A 21899-nucleotide genomic window follows, 5' to 3' on the forward strand; every position below is an offset into this window, starting at 1 on the left:
ACAGGCGAAGCTGACATATTGACACAGCAGTTAAACAAGAGCTGTATAGTAACACGTGTGACATTCTTTAATTAATTGTTCCGCAAATAATTATAGGCGGTGCGTCGACGGCAAAACTGATCAGTTCTTCGTAAAAATTGCGTGTGTATATCATTAGACGGAGATGACGCGTGTTTCTTTTCGTCTTCCAAACTTAAGGATGCCCGGCAAATAGTTGCATGCAGCGTTTAATTGTAATAAATGGTTTGCCATTCATCGTAAAGAACAAAAAAATGAGTAGAGTGGTTGAAGCAAGTGTGGGAGCACAGTGGTATAGCTCATAAGGCTCTTGGATCTAAGGTGATGGGTTCGAAGCTTATCTGAGTCCCAAGTATACATCCTTGGACAAGATATTCCCCTCTCCTATATACGCCTAGATGGGTACCTGACTGGCATGACAGCTAAGGGATTGGGTAATTGTGATGGCAGACCTCTTCTCGAAAGGTGATAACACTGAAAAGATTAATGTGAACAAGACTCGCGGCTTGTCCTCAATGGGTTAAGCTGCAATATTTATCGTAACTTTATAGTTTCCCTGTATCCTCACTGTTTGTGAATGCAAAATATTAAACCGTGAGTCCCTGAAAGGGGTCAACAAGAAATAGCCCTGCCCCATACTATATCTGTCATATCCAGTGCTTATAGGACACGTCATCACCTACAAAATTTTGTAAAAATTTTTTATCAGTTGTGATGCCCTTCTTACCTCAAACCTCCGAAAGTTGAATTAAGCACTGCTACATGGACCTGTAACATTGGTATAGTTATTGACAAAATTACCTGGGAAAAAAAAAAGATGAAAGAGGTGGTGGCATATTTATCTTCCCTATACATGAACGAGGTGGGGATAAATTGCATTCATCCCTGGGGTGGGACGTGGGGATTCATTCTGCACGCTGCGTTTGTAGCTAAGTAGAGTACCGACATAATCGTAGGTACTCTGTGCTGAAGTTCATCTCACAGGGGTCACAGGTCAAGAGTTGGATACACCCACTCACACATGCCGCCCTCATCCGTCAGACTTTAACCTGAGTCCGATACATCTCCATCACAAACTGAACAAGAGAAGTACTGTTAAAAAAGCAGCATTCTCACATTCTTGCCAAAAGCGGGCTTCTTTTCTCTATTTCTGTTCCCTAATTAGGTGATCCGAGTATCCTCTCGGATCACCTAGTTATTGTATCTGTACGGATTCTTTCTTCTTCTTCTTTATTTCTTTCTCCTCAAATCTTGTGCAGCGGTTAACTCAAAAAGTCCCCTACCTATCACTTTCAAACTTATACCATATATGTATCATGTCCTAAGGACGACAGATCTAGTGTATCAATGTGATCAGTTAACCGTGACGTCATTATGACGTCATTATCTGAAATCACGTTTACATCAATATCTCATTAATGGAACGGAATTTTTGAATGAAATTAAGACATATAGTTCAAGTCAAGGTCTATTTATATAATTCATAAAATTTAGTCACGTTCATAGTAAACGAGCGCGTACGCGCGCGTTGAAATTTTAACATGCTCTAATCAACCTCAAAATTGTTTTGCACACGTTTCAGGTCATTTACAGCATTTCGAAAAAATCGACGGACGCGTACGCGCGCGCGCATATACGCACGCACAGCTCATATGCAATATAAATTTCCCATTTTATCGCACGGATCGAATGTCTGAAATGTCAAGGAATATTTCTACCAAGTTTCAAGTCGATCCGACTCAATATATGACGTCATACGGGCCCGTCAAAGTTGAAATTCCGCGCGCGCGTCAATGGCGATATACAGTGCAACTATGCAAAAAAACTGCCAATTTTAAATCCGATTTTACTCGTCAGGATGGACGGTGACCCCGCATTTTCTTTACATATTTTGAAAGCTGATGAGTTGTACATGTCATTTCATTGGATGGCAATGCTGACAAAATGATTAAAAGATATCAAATTTCTTAATAAAGTAAAAAAAGTGAATTTTCAAAATGACGTCATCAAATTTGAAGTTCACTCGACCATATCTCACTAGTCCTTTGTCAATTTTCACCCAGATTTCGGTATGTTGTAGCTTATTTAATGTTCTTACAAACATATATTTACAAAATTTTGATTGGATGACGGTATCACCTCGTAAAAATGGATTGAAAGTAATCTTATCAAATTTGACCAGTTTACGTGTTATCTCTATGGGAGTGCAGTTTTTCTGGAAATGAAAATTGACATGACTATCTTTATCGAGCACTAGCTCACTTACCCTTCGGTAAATTTCTCCCAGATTTACATATGTTGTAGCTGAGACTTTACGCTACCGTAAGTGTGCCCTTCGTTTTTTCATACGATGTCGGAATCACGTCACAAATTTTGGTTGAAATTCAGGCTTATCTTCGATGTATTGAGATATTTCTTTCTTTCTGCAACTTTCTTTGCAATAACTCAAGAAAAACACGCCCTATCACTTCTATATTTTGCACATGTTTAGTTCATGTCACGTACATTATTTCATAAAATAACAACTACTTGATCAGACACCATCTTGGGTATGTAAATTAGGGTCAAAGGTCATAAGTGTTTCATCCTGTATCTTAGTGAATATCTGTCTTATCTTTCCCATATTTTGCAAACGCAAAGACCATGTTACAAGGATCATTTCACAAAATAACCACTTTTTACTCAGATACCATCTTGTCTGTGCAAATTGAGGTCAAAGGTCATATGTACCTCTTTTTGTATCTTCGTTATGACGTGTTATCTCTATGGGAGGGAATTTTTTTAAATGTGAAAATTGACATGATTGTCTTTATCGAGCACTAGCTCACTTATCCTTCGGTGAATTTCTCTTAGATTTTAATATGCTGTAGCTGAGACTTTGCGCTATCGATAACTTTCATTTCGTTTTTTCATACGATGTCGGGATCACGATAAAAAACTTGGTTGAAATTAAAGCTTATCTTCTATGTATTGAGATATTTCTTTCTTTCTGCAACTTTCTTTGCAATAACTCAAGAAAAACACGCCCTATCACCTCCATATTCTGCACATGTTTAGTTCATGTCACGTACATTATTTTATAAAATAACAACTACTTGATCGGACAACATCTTGGGTATGTAAATTAGGGTCAAAGGTCATAAATGTTTCATCTTGTATCTTGGCGAATACCTGTCCTATCTTTTCCATATTTTGCACACGTATAGACGATGTCGCAAGAATCATTTCACAAAATATCCACTTTTTCCTCAGATGCCATCTTGGAAGTGTAAAGGTGGGTCAAAGGTCATATGTATTTGTTGTTGTATCTTCGTTATCTAGTGTATACGGAATTTGGTACCAAAGATGGCAGATATGACTCCCTTTTCTAAACGAGAATTCAAACATCACACGGCCAACGTTTTTAACAACAGACGAAACCTGTATGGTCATGCCTATTGCGATCAGGACTCGAATCATTGATGAAAAAAAAAATCGGATCACCTTAATTTGTCAGTAATGACAAATTACAATCTCTAGTTTTAGTTTACTTTCCTTCAGGTCTCTCAACTTTGACAAACATCTGACGCATCATGCATGGGGGCCCGGGGGGGGGGGGGGGGAGGGGGGGAGGAGGGGGTGAGACCAAACACCCCCCTGGACGCATGTTCTCTCGTTGGAGATGTTACCATGATTATGTAGGCCTACTCCTACGCAGTCACCTATACACACTGATAACTCGTTTATTCTCTTTTCGAGTATTGTTTAAAAGGTAAATCATTCAAATCCATAATAAAGGATAAGTACATGAATTAAAAGATACAGGGTTCAGTGAACTTCACCATCCCTGCTTTTTAACTTTCTACCAGCTGCTGCAGGGATTACCCATTCAAGGTTCAAATATCTATAGATGGGTAGTAGGTAAATTTGGCCGTTTTCACGTAGTTAATCAGCGATTTCGAGCAATATAGATTTGTACGATTATTCAGCGTACTAGGATAATGATGGACAGGGCACCCAATGGATCATTACGTTGAAATAGGCTTATAAACCTGACGCACACGCTTTACGTTGGAGCTCCACATCTAGTTCACGTACTCACTGATGGAAATAAAGAAAATTTAACCATCGGAAAACTGATTTTTTTTTTTTTTTAAGTTAGACAAAAGATAGAAATGTGAGGAATGTTTTTCTTTTCATATGTGCGAGCCATACGATCTTATAGCTTCCCCATCAGTAATCAATTTGAAAAAAAAAAATCTTGCAGACAACAATGTGTATGGAAAACATTTTAGTTTTCATTGATGAAAAATACTTTTGGCGTTTCATGTAAACAAGATTTCACTGTCCTCTTTGTGTGATTTTGCACTTCAGTCATCTTGACCAGGTAATGAAGGTCTCTTTTAAGTGATGTTGTCAGCATTTTAGTTTCTTTTTTAAGAATCTGTTTTCGAAAAGGGGTATGAATTTGTCGCCTGTCAAAGCCTGCTGTTTTATATTCTCATAATCGCAGGATTTAGAAAGCGGAAGTATTCCACGACCAGACACCAAAATAAACATAGCCCAAATAAGAGGAGATGATCCGATATGACGTATTGATAACACCGCTGTCCCCGAAACCTCACAATGTCTGTAGAGTTCATGTAGAGCTGTCTACCTTGCAGCCATGTGTGCTCGGACAGACGCCTGTAATCAACCCACTCCTATCCTATTCTTTTCGAAACGCGCTAAAATCATATGTCATTTCCCCTCACCTGTCTCATGAATCTCCTTTGATGCACGGCGAAAGGGAACCGCACTGTAAGGAACCAGAAGTCAAGTGCAGGAAAGCACCAGATAAGAAAGAGCCATCCGTAACCACAGTCACTTCGCTTTTAGGGTCGCGAGGCAGGAGGCGTCTGATGACGAACTTGTATTATAAAAGAGTTGGCAGACGCTGAGAACGCGGTATTTTGAATAACTCCGTAAAATATCTGTATTCTCGTCCTCCCCTCCCCCCCCAAAAAAGAAACCCAACTTCCTCCTCTTTTTTTAATTACCCCCCATAATGTCCTACATCTAACATTCTCCGATTATAATCGCGCGCTGATGATTTTAAACGATTAAAGTTTCAACAGGAATTGCGTAATAAACGATTCAAAACAATTTAGCAGCGCAACTGCTGAGCAAAACAGGAACTTAACAGTTTTGTTTATTTATCCATTTTATCAGTTCATCTGTTCCTGTATTTAGCGTTCTTTATCAAGGGTAGCCCTACTCTGTGGTTTATGTGCATTGTCATTCGCGACGTCCTGCAACGTGGTAACAAGGTGTACAACACAAACATGGAAAATTGACAATGCCATGACATCAGTACATAGCGATACACAGATCATGGCGAGCTTCGTGCAGTGATATAAACATTCCTGACTCTTTTCCGACATGTACATGTCCTGATATTTTATTGTTTCTTCCAACAGGACCTTTCCAGTCTGTCAATGCCTGTACGGAAGAAGATAATAGATCTGACAAAACAATACCTCTCTATAGGAAAACCAAAAAAACTAAAAACTGAAAAAAAAAGAAACACCCACAGACATACACAACGAAAACTTCCTTCTTCATTGCAGCACCACTGTTTTTCTACCAAACCCTTCGTTTAAAGTGCAACTCCACAGAACTTAACTTTATTTTGATTAAGGAGTAAACTCAGAAGAGCATGAAAGTAAACATGTCATGGAATATAAAAAATATTACATATTTTTTATATCTGATTTGTTCGCATGAAATATCAACAAAAAGTCCCCTTTTTTGGTCTATCACTTCGCTTTTTCTTCTATTTTCATATGTCGAAAAGGGGGCAATTTTGATTTACGTGTATGAAATGTCGCTGTGAAATTATCACCCTATGTAATCATAGGCCTACAATGATTATGTTTGATGATGTGTCAGCTACTAATCTCGGTACAATACCATATATGAAAACATGCTACGTAAAACTTTGAAATTCCATTACTTTCCAAGCACATCGTTGGTTTTGATGAAACCCTTCATTGTTTTTTGTTTGACTTTATTTTTATCCATTAATCATTGTTGATCGAACCTTTGCGTGGAATTACACTTTAATCTGACTTTCATTAAAGTTAGTTCTTTATTATGCTAACCTCTCTTTTTTCTCCCAAGTGACACAAGTAGAATATAATCCTCGTTGTGTCCATGCATTAGTCTTGAATTACTAGTATGGGTTGCTGTTGCAACTACTAATAATTAACGACAGAATAGGTCTTCTAAAATCATGGGAATCTTCTTTACAGCCTCAATCCATGCAGTCCTTATCGTTCATGAATTTAATTCACGAACCACTCCATGCAATGTTTCGATAAAACAAACTTATGTCAGCATTACCTTGTATTGCATGTATGAGAACTTCCGAAGGGAACAGTGCCACTCGATTCGACTTGACTCGATCTGACATGACAAAATTTGAAAGCGAGCCAAATGATTGGAAATAGTGACACCTAGCTGCTTTCCAACCGAATTTATACTTCATAACTGATTGAGATCAATTTTTATACTTTTCAGTCTTTACCTTGAGATAGCAGGTTAGACCCCACTGTCACATGATATTAAATCACATTTTGGATAGCCCTAAAGGGCAAGGTGATTGACTGTAAGTAATTTCATTTCGAATACAGGGGCCGCACGTTTGGAGGGCTGCCAGTAACATCAGGATCAACAGCTTGATACTAGAAATAGCAACACAGAACAGTGACAAATGAAATTCACGGGTTATTCTATCTTTATGGGCAGATTTCATAGCCTTTTGCGATAACGCACCATCTTGAACACTGTCAAGAGTCATGGCTTGCGAATAGATGGGTGGGAAACGTGATTCATCATATTTCAGTAGAGTGTGCCTCATCAGCAAAACAAACAAACAAACAAACAAACAATTGAGGTATACAGGTAACAACTATACTCCTACTCCAAGTCCCTCTGCAAAGAGTGTTAAGACATCAATCACCCCCCCCCCCCCCCCCCGTAATTCCAGGGCTCAGGTGAAACTAGTAAGCCTAACTGTTAATGTACTCATATCCAATACACGAAGAGACATAGGCCTATATCTTTCGTGTGTTTTGTTCCTGTATTTAGCACACGTCTGTATGGCGAGCTATCAAAATGCCTTATAACCAAAACGAACGTTTCCGATAGGCTCCAAGGTCGTGAAGGAAGACTTCATTAAGCGTGGGCGAAGCCAATAGTTGACGCTTTGCTTAATGTGGTTGACATAATTAAGAACGCAGCTTTGAAGACACTTTGATATGACGGATGTATGCATTATTTACTCTCTTTCAGCATAATACATGACCAAATATCAGGTTGTGGCCTGTAAATGCCAATGCAAGCAGGGAGGTTTCCTCTCACCTCCATAAAGCAAGCAACTACGAACTAGCAGTGACTAGCGAGGACGGTGTTATTCAGCTACATTTGGACGAAATCCGGCGGGGATACTCGTACTGAAATCGAGCCCTGTATATACATGTAGTTTCATTTTGGTATCTCTGTCTTTGTGAGCGAACATTCACGATATTTTGCAGAGTGGACTGAAAATGGACACATGATCCGCATCAAAGATCGAGAGCCCCCGACTTATAGAACAAATACGCCACGTTTTTGTTCCCTGCCTGCTATTTTCGTTTCGGGAATGGGAAGGAAATGCATTCTGTCGTGATTGCTCTTCGTGGCTTCCTTCCTGGACAGATGGGCCATAGCTTGGTCCCCCGTAGAGCCAGACGGATGAAGCTGACCATGGCGGGAGAGGAAAATACAACCATCTGTTCCAAAAGCTACTGTCGTCTGCATCGTACCGGCGATCCCCGCCATCTGAGATTTTAAGAGAGGCTGTTTAAGTTTATAACCAACGCCCAAAACCGCGAACACTGACCACGAGCTAATATGAAAAGCTGGATTACACACGGTATCTTTTCTGTGATAAGCAACAGCGACTTAGAATGCAAAGCCAAAATCCATGTAAAAATGGAATACTTTTCTCACAAGAACTCTCAACCTTGTTGTATTATCTCTTGAGAAAACTGCTTTCAGAGGTTGATTCCATCTGCAGCTATCAGATGAAATGAAATGAGTGCGTATTTTCCAACCGTGTTATCTATACAATCAGATCGAAATAGAAAGAAAAAAAATAAAAGCACGACTGAACGGCTGTACCCCGGGATCTCTTTGGCTGCGTTGTGTGTTATGATGGCTTTACATTTCTTTGATAAAGTCTTCTTTCTCTAATTGGTGCATGATCTAATTTGTGCATGTGCCATAGGAAGAGGTCTGTTCTGACTCTTCAACGATGAAAAATATCCTGAATGAGTATGTTCATTCACTACTTAGAATTCCGTACTTCATACAAGTTTCTCACATCGCTATTTTCCTTTTTGGCAAAGTTTTTTTTTTATAAACAAAATAACTGAAGGAAATTGGTCGTATCTAGTTTAATTTGGAGAAAAATAACTCGTTCCATCGAGGTCATCGAATGTCAGACAAAACTCATCTCCAGGCCAAAAAGTTAATCCATCATTCCAGATGTCGGCTGTATAGGCTGCGGATGGATACCTTGGTCAATTTCCTGTCTTGTCTGTCTCCCAGCTGATTATCATATCCCATTGGTCAAAGTGGATGACAGCTTGTTAATTGATACCACCTTGCAATGATGCAATCATCATTTTCCGTTGTTATCATAAACACCAGTGATGTGTTGATCATGTTACAAACTAATCACCGATCTCTACCATGTCTACCGTCTTTGTTCCACCCAAACGCTAACCATGTATCGAAAATTTGATACAATTAATATCAGGGATTTGCTGTCGCTAGTACTGTAAGAGTTTGATTACAAAGAGAATTAACTCCATTTTTGTTAATTTGAGGTATTTTTATAAAGGTGCTAAAAATAAAAGCAAAGTAGATACTAAGAAAGTACAGCTTACTAGTATTTCAATCATAACTTAACAAGTCCTTGTTATGCAACAGATGAGTTATCACTGGAAAAATTGTATTTATTTTTGCCCTGATGATGGACTTACCTGAAAATGTTTAAAACCTGTACTTAACCCGTTTTTACTTTAAGATCAGATTCTTCACTTGTTGGCACGGGCTTACATGTGTTTTGTTTTATATTTACCAGCGTATCGACACATTCTTACACGTATACCCTACAAAATGGCTTATAATTATCTCATATCGTTTGCAATGATTCAGCCCTTTTCATGTTTGATGTCGTTTGAGATCAAACTGTCATTTATATCGATTTTTGATTGATGGGGACGTAAGTCAATGTCATTTTCGCTGTTGTAAACATTCCAGCAAAGTTTCTCGTAGAATTCATCCTGTTAGGAACATAGAGTCATAAACGATACGAATAAGATATAAAAGTCATAAAAACAACAATTTTGCTTTATGACCTTTATATCTTATTCGTACTGTTTATGACTCTATGTTCCCAACAGGATGAATTCTACGAATTTATTGATGTTTTTTGATAACAGCAATAAAAGACTACTGCATTTGATTTCACTTATGTGTTTCCTTTATTTTTCTGCTTATTTTTCTTGTCAGGTTCTGTCTCAAGATGCCCTGACAGAACAGTATGGTGAGTATGCCTCGAAATTTGTGTGAATTTTGAGGGGAACATGAAACGTTTGCAAAATGGAAGTGAGACCGCCTTCACAACCCTAGACGGTGGTTGGTAACGTGCCCCCCCCCCCTCCATCTCTCCCCTCCTGCTTTACTTCCTTTCTCGTTCTTTCCCCATCTCCCTTCTCTGTTTTTACTCCGAATCGGTATTAATCTCCTCTCTCTCTCTCTTTCTCTCTTCCATATGTATATATATATATATAATATATGTATATATATATATATATATATATATATATATATATAGTATATACATATATATATATATATATATATATATATATACATAGATACATAGATACATACATATATATATATATATATATATATATATATATATATATATATATATATAAATAACACATTCAGGCACACAGAGCACACACACTCAGTCTCCCCTCTGCCCCCACCCCCCTTTCTCTAAAAGGATTCGGAAAGATGACAAGGAAAAGAAGTAGGCCCTATACACATTTCTTGAGCAGGTAAAGGGAACTGGACCAATATTCATTTGATCTTGCTTGTTATTGGAATTTTTATGTGTGTCCCCATATCTCGAAATGTTACGCCAAAAGGAAAATGAATACAACCAATTTTTATACAGTATCAGAATGACTAGCGTTCATTTGCGAAATCTTGTTTCAATGGGTAGTATGTAGTTTAAAGACGTATGCCTGCTACTCATCAGTCATAGGGATATGATCTTGTTGATCCGCTGGACCAACATAACGGTCTGTGTTGAAGGGACAGACGTGAAACAGATGCAGGATTCGTCTCTGAAATCAGGTCAGAGTATCCCCCAAACTTGACCTTTCACCCCTACTGTTCGTTCGCCTATGAAATATGATATGTTATATGTAAGAAAGAGAGTCAAACAGTATAACGAGAAGGAAAGGGGTATTAAAAAGTAAAGAGTTGTTCTTATCGTATTTCATTGTGGCTTTTCAATCTGATGTGGCTGGAATGACTGATTTTCACGGAACATTAGCGCGGCGTATTTGAGATGGCTTAGTACATTCCAGGCATCACTCATAGTCAAGAATACTTAATACTGCCCTATTCGTTTCTGTTTCGAAAGAATATATAATGTAGTTGAAAGTGAAATCAAATTCAGTCAACAACAGAGTGCAAGAAAGCGGTTGTGTTTACAGATTTCTTACCATGTATGAATTGTATAAAGACGAAAAATTTCTCGTGCGTTGCAACGCAAGAAAAGCGATGTTCAAAAAAATTAGTCTATGAAAGTTCTCGTTTAGATACAGGAAAGTTGTGTCATACTAGACTAGGATTAAATGCTTCAGACTCGTGTTATTGAGAGGAATCCACGACAAAAGAATTAAGCCAGGTCCCTTTCTAGTCCATTTCTTTTTCAAAGATGAAATTTGCTTGCCAGGGCTCCTTAAAGGGGATGGCTAGTAACTGATCAGTTGGAATCAGTGGGAATGCTGGAGGATGATTGTTCCACTCCTTGTGGGATTCATTTAAGAGTACATTATATATCTATTGTTGTGTGAAAATTATTTGCTTCAGAATGGTCTCATATTCAAGTAATGTGCAGTTTAATGTTTCCAGGTTAGCGTGCCTGGTCAGTGACGGGGCATTAATCTGCACATTACTTGAATATGAGACCATTCTGAAGCAAATACTTTTCACACAACAGTAGATATATAATGTACTCTTAAATGAATCCCACAAGGACTGGAACAATCATCCCTTAGCATTCCCACTGATTCCCACTGATCGGTTACTAGCCATCCCCTTTAAGGTAACGTCTCAACCTCGTTCTTCTTCTGATCAGGGACACAAGTACGTACAGCAATGTAGACAAATATACATCATACCGAAATTGTCCTATCAGTAAAGATAAGATTCGATATGATTTGTATCAGCGCTCTCTCTCTCTTTCTCTCTCTCTCTCTCCCTCTCTCTCTCCCTCCCCCCCCCCTCTCTCTCTCTCTCTGTCTCTCTCTCTCTCTTCCAAGAAATGAAACTAAACGAAACATTGCCACAGGAGCCAAAGTTTGGGTAAAATTTTCTTTTCCTTTGGTAATGAGAGACGCAAATTTTTCTATGAAGGTTTCCCAATGTTAGAACTGTCTTCTGGCATCTTTGTTACGTATTATCACACTACGGGTGTGACTTCAAGCCATGGAATGAAAAAAAAAAATGTTTACCTTGGGAAAATCTCAAACCAGACATGAACCAATTTCTACTCGAAATCCCTTAATGTTATTCGCAACGGGGTTTAGCACATCACATGTATGCGAAGAGAGTACTGAAAGAACAGGTTGCCAAGAATCCCACAGTGAGAGGTTGAGGAGGGTGCGCCATGTTTTCTTCCACCCTTGGATGGCCACTAACCCCAATATCAAGGCGTGACTGTGGCAGCATATGGGTCTGACAATACCAGCTCAGGTGACACGCCCTTTCAAGAGTGAGAATCATAACTAGATTTTAAATTAGATTTCACGACCTTTACTCTCCTGATCATCAACATCAATAACCTGTGAAAGTGGAGACATCTTACACTTTTCCCCCGACAGACGAGAAGAGATCTACGTCTGCTTCGTCCGTGTTATAATGGGGTTTACACATTCTCCAACAGCACTCGTGCATCATGTTGTTACTTGGTTTCCTATTTTAGCAGAAAAACACCCGCAGGATTGAACATTATTGCAATTGAGCAATGAGTTGTGATACTACTTTTTTGTAGGTGCGTATGTTTAGGAGACAGATTGTGAAAAACATAGGTGCAGACGGAATTCAAGAAAGGCGGTCTCTTCAAAAAGCAAACAAATAAACAAAGAGGCAAACAGACACACAAGGAAGACCGAAGTTGAGGCGACAGATGGAACCAAGGAATTCACTGAATGTGATGAAGAAAGGGATAGAATTTTACAAAAAAATTGATTTATGAGATAAAGAACTTTTGCGGTCCTTTGGTCATCACTTCATCCGCACTATCTTACAGTTACAATGACTAAACAAAGAATCACCGTTTTGGCAGTAGGATATCATAATTGTCCCATAGAAATCATTTTATTATGGAATCATGATAAAGAGCGAAGAATCCCATACTGAGATCTGGGAGCGCGTTGATATGGGAACAAATTGGGAAGGGTTGTAGCAAATTGTTATTCATTGTCATTTTTGTAACCCAACTTGGAAACACAGGGGAGATGGAAAGGACCGTCTCTCAGTTAGACCAAGCATATATAGCGTTATGGGTAAACACCTACATTTCCATCATCGTCCATTTTTAGAAATCATGATTCCGCCATGGCATCTTGGCAGAAATATCTTCTATAAGCAAACTGCCCCCCAGTGGTAGGACAGAACTAATTGTGTCCCCTGACACCAGCTTAGCCCTGAACCTCCCAACTCGAATCCCAAACTATCAGTGTTATCAACGCTGACTTTCACTGCGCCTGGAGGGGAGAAACAATCTCTGATATCATTGCTAGTTCGTTAAAAAAAAGGTAGCTTGCCTTATGCGTTATGTTCTTCTGCAATCATGTATTCACACATCGTCACGGTAAAGAATAGATCACAAGGGCGCTTTGATTTTGTGATCATCGATGATCGTTCATGATTTGAACTTATATATACTGTATCTATGATAGCAAGGAGGGTCTTTTATTTGCACAAAATCGCTCACAAGTTTTGCTATCATTCAACATTGTAAAAAAAGACAAACTTCGCAAGACAAAATTAGATTACTTTATAATACCATGTAAATCGCGAAAATAGCTTGTAGTCATAACCTTTTGGAAAATTATATGATGTGTGGGATTCATATTTTGCCATCCCACAACAATGTATGTTTTTCACATTCTCTTTTTTCTCAATTGATCACTTGCATTATGACATTGTTCAGTTTGACCGTGAATATTTCGTTGTGATAAACTTATACCCCTATATCCTCTTGGTGTTGACTTCTACTATTTTATACGCAAGTTTTCTGTATAACGGTTGGACAACAGCGAAAAAAAAGAATGGGAGTTTGCAGCGATCGGAGAAGGCATGGGGAATATAGAATAACTAATCCCAGGCTCACTACTGAGATCACTAGGAAGCTAGTTTGCATGTAGAACTCTGCACCCCACCACACGCAGTGCGCCCCATGAATGTTGGTAGGCGCTCACAGAGAACACAAAGACATCACCTCTCTGTGACCCTATGACTGCGTCCTTCTTTTTAGAGTCATCCTCTCGCAGTTGCTGGTGATGCGGGCGTCTCGCTTGGAGACCACCATCCATCACCTATCGGCTTGTCCCCAAATAAACATTGGGTCTGCGAAATTTTGGTGAATATTGGCCTATAAGAGAAACAAAAACAAACAAACAAAACTGTGTTGCAATATTTCTGACCAAAATTGCGAGCAGCCGATTCTATTTCACTCGTCACTAAGTATCCAATTAGCATCGTGAATTCGAGAGTGTGTTCTCTGCGAGAGTTCGTTGAGAGACCATACAAGTGAACCAGGGAAGTTTAAAAGTGCTACTAAGAAGTAGAAGCAATAGTCATTCTTTGACGTTTCGACCTCTTGGTGTCCGAGAAGAAGAGAACGCGAGAGGGCGCTGTTGACAAGAGGATAAAACTCTTGAATCGAGTTCTTCCGCCCTTGGACAAGATGTCATTACCCACCATATCCCTCCCGACCCAGGTATGTAAATGAGTATACCTTTCAACGTTATATAGGGCACTGGTGGCAGAAACCCCTTTAAAGATGCTACCAAAGATGCTACCATTGATATAGCACGCCATAATATCCGAGATAACGTCTCCTAGACTTCTCGGGTCCGAGGAGACAAAAAAAAAAAAAAAAACCACCGAGATTTGAGATCTCAGATTTGAGGTCTCGTCTTCTCGACCTCTTGGTTCCGGGAAGGAAAGAAAGCGTGAAAGAAGATATCGTCTTCATCCTGTCCGCAAAGGCGAGAAGGCGGATAGTGAGCTCTCGTCTTCTCGATATCCCTGGTCTTATAAGGCGAGATAGTGAGATGTGATGAGATCCGAGGTTGTGATGAATGATCTCGTTTTCTCGGTGGCACTACAGAACGATGGACTAGGCTGACTACAAAACTGTCTTCAATCCACTGAAGAAAGCGCCCTCTCGACTTACGCTATACACAGCGTATTTCTATATTAAAAATACGCTTCAAAGGATTTGTATACAGTCGACGTCTCCGTTATAACCGGCAAATTTTTTTTCCTTCGTTATAACCGGAATTTCTTTATAACATTGTTCGTTATAACGGGAATGCACTATATACTTTTGATTCCATGACCGTTGAAGGGGTGTCGAAAATGTCTAAAATAAGAATGGATTTCTGTTTCGTTGTCCTTTATATTTTGTACTTCCAACTTACATGACTTACTCGTATATAGGGCGACTATAAACGAATTATATCATTTTTAATCTGATATTTGAATGTTCTTTATAGTGTATCATAATTCTATTGTTTTTCACGATCTTTTCTGCATACAGCTGAGCTGTGTGAGACTATGAGCTGCAAGAAGCCACGTGGCTCATGGTGTCAGGTGGTCATGAGGGAGGGCGTACCCACAGCTGAGTGTCGATGTCCCGAAAGCTGCGCGGAATTTCCCGAAAAACCCGTGTGCAGCGTCTTCGGCAAGCAGTACGACAACATCTGCGAGTTCCACAGGTTTCAGTGCAAGAAGAAGAAGGTCATTCGCCTTGCCTTTGAGAAGCCCTGTGTCGGTGAGTTTGCCGTTATTATTATTATTATTATTATTATTATTATTATTATTATTATTATTATTATCATTATTATCATTATTATTATTATCATTATTATTATTATCATTATTATTAGTATGTTGTTGTTGCTGTTGTTACTTTTTTTAGTAATTTACCTCAGATGGATGTCAATGTTTTGTTCGCTCTTTGAATTTTTGGATGCTTCTCACTAACACGTGACAATTTCATTCTAAAGCTGGATCATGATGGTAACAAGTTATACGAAACCTTAGTCAAATTGCGTGTGAAAAGTAGGCCTCTACTATTCAAGGAATAAGTTGTATTTATTCTAGATATTCTGTTTGTAACAATGTAGACCTTAAGTCGATCTGCTTTCAACATAGCGTGCATTATTCTCAGTCAAAAATTGTTAAGTTGGCAGAAAATTTTACAAGTAATCATTGTCTTTTGACGGTGGGATCTGTCAGCGCGTTTCACCCAATGTAGTCTGTGTAAAGTCATCACTTCCTATTCCCCTCTGTTCTGGTGGCAGCATCCCAGCAACCGTGCACGAAGCAAGAGTACTCCCAGTTCCCCTACCGCCTTCTGGAATGGTTCATGCACCTCAAGTCGGAGGAGGAGATGGGAAGGATCGACCCCAACCGGCACATCATTGACCTCGGGCCAGAGGTCAGGGAAAACGTTGCCATGGTGAGATGTCCTCCTCTTCTTCGTTGGCGTCTTCGAATGCAAGTCCATATTAAAGGACAAGTCCACCTTCATATACATGTGGATTGAGTAAATGCAGCAATATTAGTAGAACACATCGGTGAAAGTTTGGGGAAAATCGGACAATCCGTTCACAAGTTATGCATTTTTAAAGTATCTGCGCAGTCACTGCTGGAAGAGAAGACTACTAAAGCGTATGATATCACATGCGTAGAAAGATATAAGGAAAATATAAAGAGAATTTCACAATTTTTTTTTTGGAATAAAGAGTACATTTCCTCGACTTGTCACTGACGTATGTTAGGGGTAATAATTCCCCTTGCCTTCTGAAAGATGGAAGTCATGTGTTCTTTTATCATTTGAAAAGTGAAAATTTATTGAATTTCCTTTATATTTTCTTATATCGTTCTACACATGTGACATCACAAGCTGGAGTATTATGTAGTTTCATCCAGCAGTGACTGAGCAAAATATTGCAGTGGTGGGTTACCACGTGGTCACCATCATTCTCCGTGTATGCTTTGCCCCGTTGGCTTTAGCTATAGGCCTACGTACTCCTTGCATATATGGTTTGAGAAGTGACCTCTGCTTCATTTTGCTCAGAGATTTGTATTCTGCCTATTTTAAAACCACACTGTGGTAATTTCGTTTGGACGCTTATGCAAATTTGAATATTAATGTTAGGGGCACCGTGATAATCAGAAACGCAAGCATTGGTGTACATGCTGTATTACAGTCCTGTTTTAACTGTTTCTACTTGTTTTTTGTCTCTCCCTTTCTCCCATTGTATGCCCGTCTTGTCAACCCCGTGATCAACGACCACGCAGTGGAAGTTTGACCAGATGGATGAGAACAATGACGACCAGCTTGACAAGCGAGAGTTGCTCAGATTCCGCTATGCGCTGATGCCACTCGAGCACTGCGCCGCGCCGTTCTTCACCCGCTGCGCCAAGGGCGACAAGATAGCGAAAAAGATCAGTGCTCAGGAGTGGGTAGACTGTCTCAAGGTGAGATACTCCTTCCAAAGAACATGAGCGATGTATAGTTTGTTTGTCTCTCAGTCAACAGAACATGCCATCACCGTAGGGGATATTTTTCCGATGCTTCAGTCAGCAATGTCAAGTTGTCTTTTCTGTCACAATGTAATGTTCTGGCACATTATTTTGTATAAATCAAATCGTTCGTTAGAGCGGATCTTTGTCTCAGAACAGAAATAGCTCATCTTTATTTCTCTGAAATTTCTCAGACTTCCTTTTTACAACATTTTGATGCAGATAAAGTTGTTGAAATGATATCTGACAAAATAAACTTTGAAAGCTCACTGGAATTCAATGCTGATGCCAGAAGGTAGCTATTTGCATTTATGCCATTAAAGTTGTGATACTCTCAAGCTTAGGGGGTAGCAAGTAATTGGACAGAGATGGATCTTCAACGGTGACCAACAGATGGCGCTGCGATGGAAATTGATTTCTTTGAGTTCAACGCTGTATGGTGGAAGGGAAATGAGAAAGTACCTCGACTTACAAAAGCAAATCCACTTAATGTAAACGATGATTCAAACTTGAATACTTTGTTCGAAACAAAAATGAGCACATATTCTTCAATTTGAAAAAGAAAGTGCCTAGTTTAATCAGTAATTCAACTCTAACGAACGAAATACGCTGAAGAATATTATTTGTATCAAAATATGGACTTATAAAAATCAAAATTTGCCTTCGTAGCCTCTCGCCCTACCTCACGTCACTCTATAATTGGTAAAAACAAACTTTAAAAAATCGCAATCTAAATCACGCGATCTTCCTCACCCAATCACACCAAATCTCCCTCATCCCCCTACATTCTATCTTTACTCAACCTATCTTCTTAAACCATATACCCACATACACCCCATTTCATCCTTGCCCCACTATGCACCTTCACCATACTACACCCCACTGCACTCCATCCCACTACACCCTATTGCTCCCTTACCCCACTAAACTCCATTGCACCTGTACCCATCCCACCACGCCCAATTCCTTCCTGCACCCCACGTGTACCCCACTAAATCACACCAATTTCTCTCTTACCCATCCTACCACACCTCAAGGTGTACGACGAGCTTCCCCCTGAGGAGACAGAGGAGAACGCCCAGACCGAAGAGGAGGCCCAACAGCCCGTTGAGGAGGTGGAAGAGGAGGAGGAGGACGTTGATGAGGAAGAGGATGAACAGTAGATAGATAGATAGAGGTAGGGTGATAGGTGATCATGTGTCTCACACACTCATTTTTAGCAGGATATGGAAACTCACTCTTTGAGTTGTCTCTTTACCGTCCCAAAAACAATAATTCTTATCTTAAAGGGATGGTATAGTATTGGTGGAGGTGAGGATTGGGAATTTAAGTTTTTGTGAGATACCAAGAAACCACTGATAAAATAATACAGAGCATACCATTCTATAAGATGAATTCAAGGTTTCTTAGATGACAATCGGTTTTGGAATGGCTGAGACATCCAAAAACAAAGTAAAACAAAGCTATTTCAATATTATAAGGTGGGTCCACCTTTTATTAGAATTGCTCTGTTGTGGATATCTCAGCCATTTCAAAACCAATGTTTTCATCAAATGTTAAATCCCTCTTGGAATTGTATGCTCTTTCATAATTTCATAAGAGGTTTCTCATTATCTCTCTCACACACACGCGCGCGTGCCCAAACGTTACAAATCCGAGGATAGGTCTCAACCCCAACTATACGATCCCTTTAAATCTCTAAGGCCCGAATTCACGAAGGTGGTACAAATGAAACCATGGTTTAAACCATGGACAAAAACCATGGCGCGCCAAGTGTCGCACGGAATATTTGGTCACGAAATTGGTCATTTCGTCGACAAAATGACCGTTTCGTTAACGAAATTATCATTTCGTGGACGAAATGTTCATTTAGTTACAAAATGTTGTCATTTCGTCACAAAATAATCATTTCATCGACGAAATGACTGATTTCGTAACGAAATATTCCGTGCGCCACTTGGCGCTCCATGGTTTTTGTCCATGGTTTAAACCATGGTTTCATTTGTACCACCTTCGTGAATTCGTGCCTAAATGTCTCATGATATCATCATCTGTAAGAACATATCCTCGAGGGAAGCGTGAAAACACATGAGGTTCCTGACCTGTAAATCAAATCATTTAGGCATTGTATTGTTTACGATAACAACAATAATGGATATCACTCTTCGCTATTGCCTTATACTTTTTAGTAAGTAGGTCCCCCACATTTCATGTTTGCATAAATTGTCTTCTCTTGTCTTCTTTTCGAATTAAGACGCTATATCTAGTCTTATGTTCAATCGATTGTATCATGTTATTTGTGTTTGAGATGTGGAACAATCAAATCAAATCAAAATCAAATTGATGTCTGAATGAATACCTCTATCCTACTGCATTTTCAGAGGCACCATAAGTGAACTCCGCCAGAAAGAGATGATACAGAAGATACCATGACTCAGCTCAATTCATCATGTCGACGCCATCACCAGATTGGAGTCCATGAAGCTAATACTGACTCGATACCACCAGCTCTCTACTGAAGACACTGCCATATCAAAGTGTAGTTTTTTAGTACTAAATTCCTGACTCAATAATGTGTGACGACGATACTGTGCTGGAAACAGGGCAATTGTATAGAATTCATCAAGTGATCGAGACGTACTTGTGACCTTTGTACAGACTGATGGCGCAACAATATAAACCAGCGTGTCTAATCACGTGACCAACTGTGAGAACTGTGCTGATAATCACTTCTTTGACTGACACCCTACATGGTCATTGGCATATCTAGAGGAAAAATGTAAGAACATCGCTGATAAAGTGAAGGTCTGACAGAATTGTTATCTCATACTCCTGTTGAAGAATGACATTAAACTTTTAGATTGTTATATGGTCTTGAATCGAGGGAAGAACGGTCTGCGAAAAGGTACCCATAAAACCGTCAACAGCAACGAAAATTTTTGTTGGACTATAAATTATGTTCGTCAGTTCAGTCGCATGTACACCCATGACACAAGTCTGGTTAGACTGGTGATTTTTTGGTGCTTGTATTTTTAATGGCTTGTTTGGCTGGGATGAAAAGAACCAGTGGCTCGTTTCATAAAATGGTTTTCTATTGTTGTAAGCTGCAATATCATCAATCACTCTGTCATCAGCTAGAGAATAACCAAGCAGTTGTGTGTAATTAATGTTACTGCTGCAGCAACTGTAATTATCCCAAAGTGCACAGATTGTAAATCAATATCATGAAGGAAAGGGCTCTGGAAGTTGCTGTGTTGACAGTCAGGCATGTGCCTACATAGACATGCAATGAAATAGCCGGTATTTTTACTTTTCTTCCACTTGAGGATTCAGAACCATAATGATCTCACGTTCAAGGTATGACTAGTTACCAATATCTATAGAATTTAAAGATCAACTCAGTGAGTACACTAAGATGGCCAACATTTTATCTTGCCATATTTCCTAGGTTTTACATTCAGACGATTTTCTAGTCATCATAATAAGTCGTAGACATTATAGACGTTATTATTGTTGTGTAGTCCATTCTTAGCTTCCATTTTATGTATTCCTTCTAGAATCGTGTAAAGGAAGTACCACAGGGTAGAAACAACATACGATCTATCAGTGCTTCTTATTTCTCTATCATGTACAGCCTATTGTAAATAATAACGGTATGTGCCTTGTCCATTTTATGCTTTGTAGCTGCACTACTGTATTTAAGATATGAGTTATGATTGGTGCTATGTTTTTATACCCTTTATTATGTAATGCTTGCGAGTGTAACTTTCGACCCCGTAATTCTTGTTATCTTTTTCCCGCTTAATTTTATACAATTCTGCTAAATACAAATTTGATACGCATTTTTGTGGTACGCATTTTTGTGGTTTGTTAGCGAGTAAATACTTATTTTAGAAATTAGATTCTAATGCCTGATCATTCTGTGATCATCATATGCATCGTGAGTGATTGTTGTGTGATTTGCATATGAATACTGTCTTAGATAAAAGGGGTGTGTCCTAGAGACGTTACTATTCAGAGATACTTTGGTATTTTCCAGTCTTGATTGCTTATATATTCATATATATATATATATATATATATATATATATATATATACTGGGAGGGTCTAAAGAAAATGTTGATGCCCACATTTCATATTTTGATAGTGGTCACTGATGATCACTAGCTCAAAGTCACTAACTCTTAGATTCTTCCCAACACAATTTTTTGAAATAAAGATCGTATAGATTTTGTTTTTCTATTCTATTTGGACTTTGTCGCTTCTTGTTCTATCGTTTACAAAATGTTCCAATGTTTGTTTGATCTCTGTCACTCCACTGATCGGAATGCATGGACATCGAGCACATGGTCCCCGAAAAGAAGACTCTTTTTTATACTAAAAAAAGTCTCCCATTATACCTTCTCCGGATGTCAACCGATAGAAGTCGGTTTTAATGGTCAGTAGAACGGTGAGTGTGTGCGCGCAAGAAAGATGAATAGACAGACAGGTAGATAGATAGATAGATAGATAGATAGATATATAGATAGATTCATAGAAAGATAGACAGACAGGTAAATAGATATATAGATAAACAGATAGATGGATGGATGGATTTATAGAAAGATAGACAGGTAAATAGATAGATAGATAGATTATATAAATAGATAGATGATGAGATACTTGAATACGTAGAGAGAGAATGGGAATCTTTAAGTTGAAGACTATATTGAGTACTCCGTACAACACAGAATAAAGA

General features: G+C 38.9%; 1 protein-coding gene across 1 annotated transcript in view; it reads left to right on the plus strand.

Moving 5' to 3' along the window:
• Nucleotides 1–19679, plus strand: part of LOC139731366 (SPARC-like) — a 32810-nt gene extending 13131 nt beyond the window's left edge. The window contains exons 2-7 of the mRNA XM_071642258.1: nt 9601–9634; nt 15167–15400; nt 15933–16090; nt 16936–17115; nt 18198–18275; nt 19629–19679. Coding sequence (XP_071498359.1) covers nt 9601–9634; nt 15167–15400; nt 15933–16090; nt 16936–17115; nt 18198–18275; nt 19629–19679 — 735 coding nt within the window. The remainder of the gene's footprint in view (nt 1–9600; nt 9635–15166; nt 15401–15932; nt 16091–16935; nt 17116–18197; nt 18276–19628) is intronic.
• Nucleotides 19680–21899: the final 2220 nt, after the last annotated feature.

The sequence above is a fragment of the Diadema antillarum genome, unplaced genomic scaffold, assembly GCF_040938485.1.
Source record: "Diadema antillarum isolate AM-2024a unplaced genomic scaffold, OU_Dant_1.0 seq00000368_RagTag, whole genome shotgun sequence".
In the NCBI taxonomy this organism is placed as follows: domain Eukaryota; kingdom Metazoa; phylum Echinodermata; class Echinoidea; order Diadematoida; family Diadematidae; genus Diadema; species Diadema antillarum.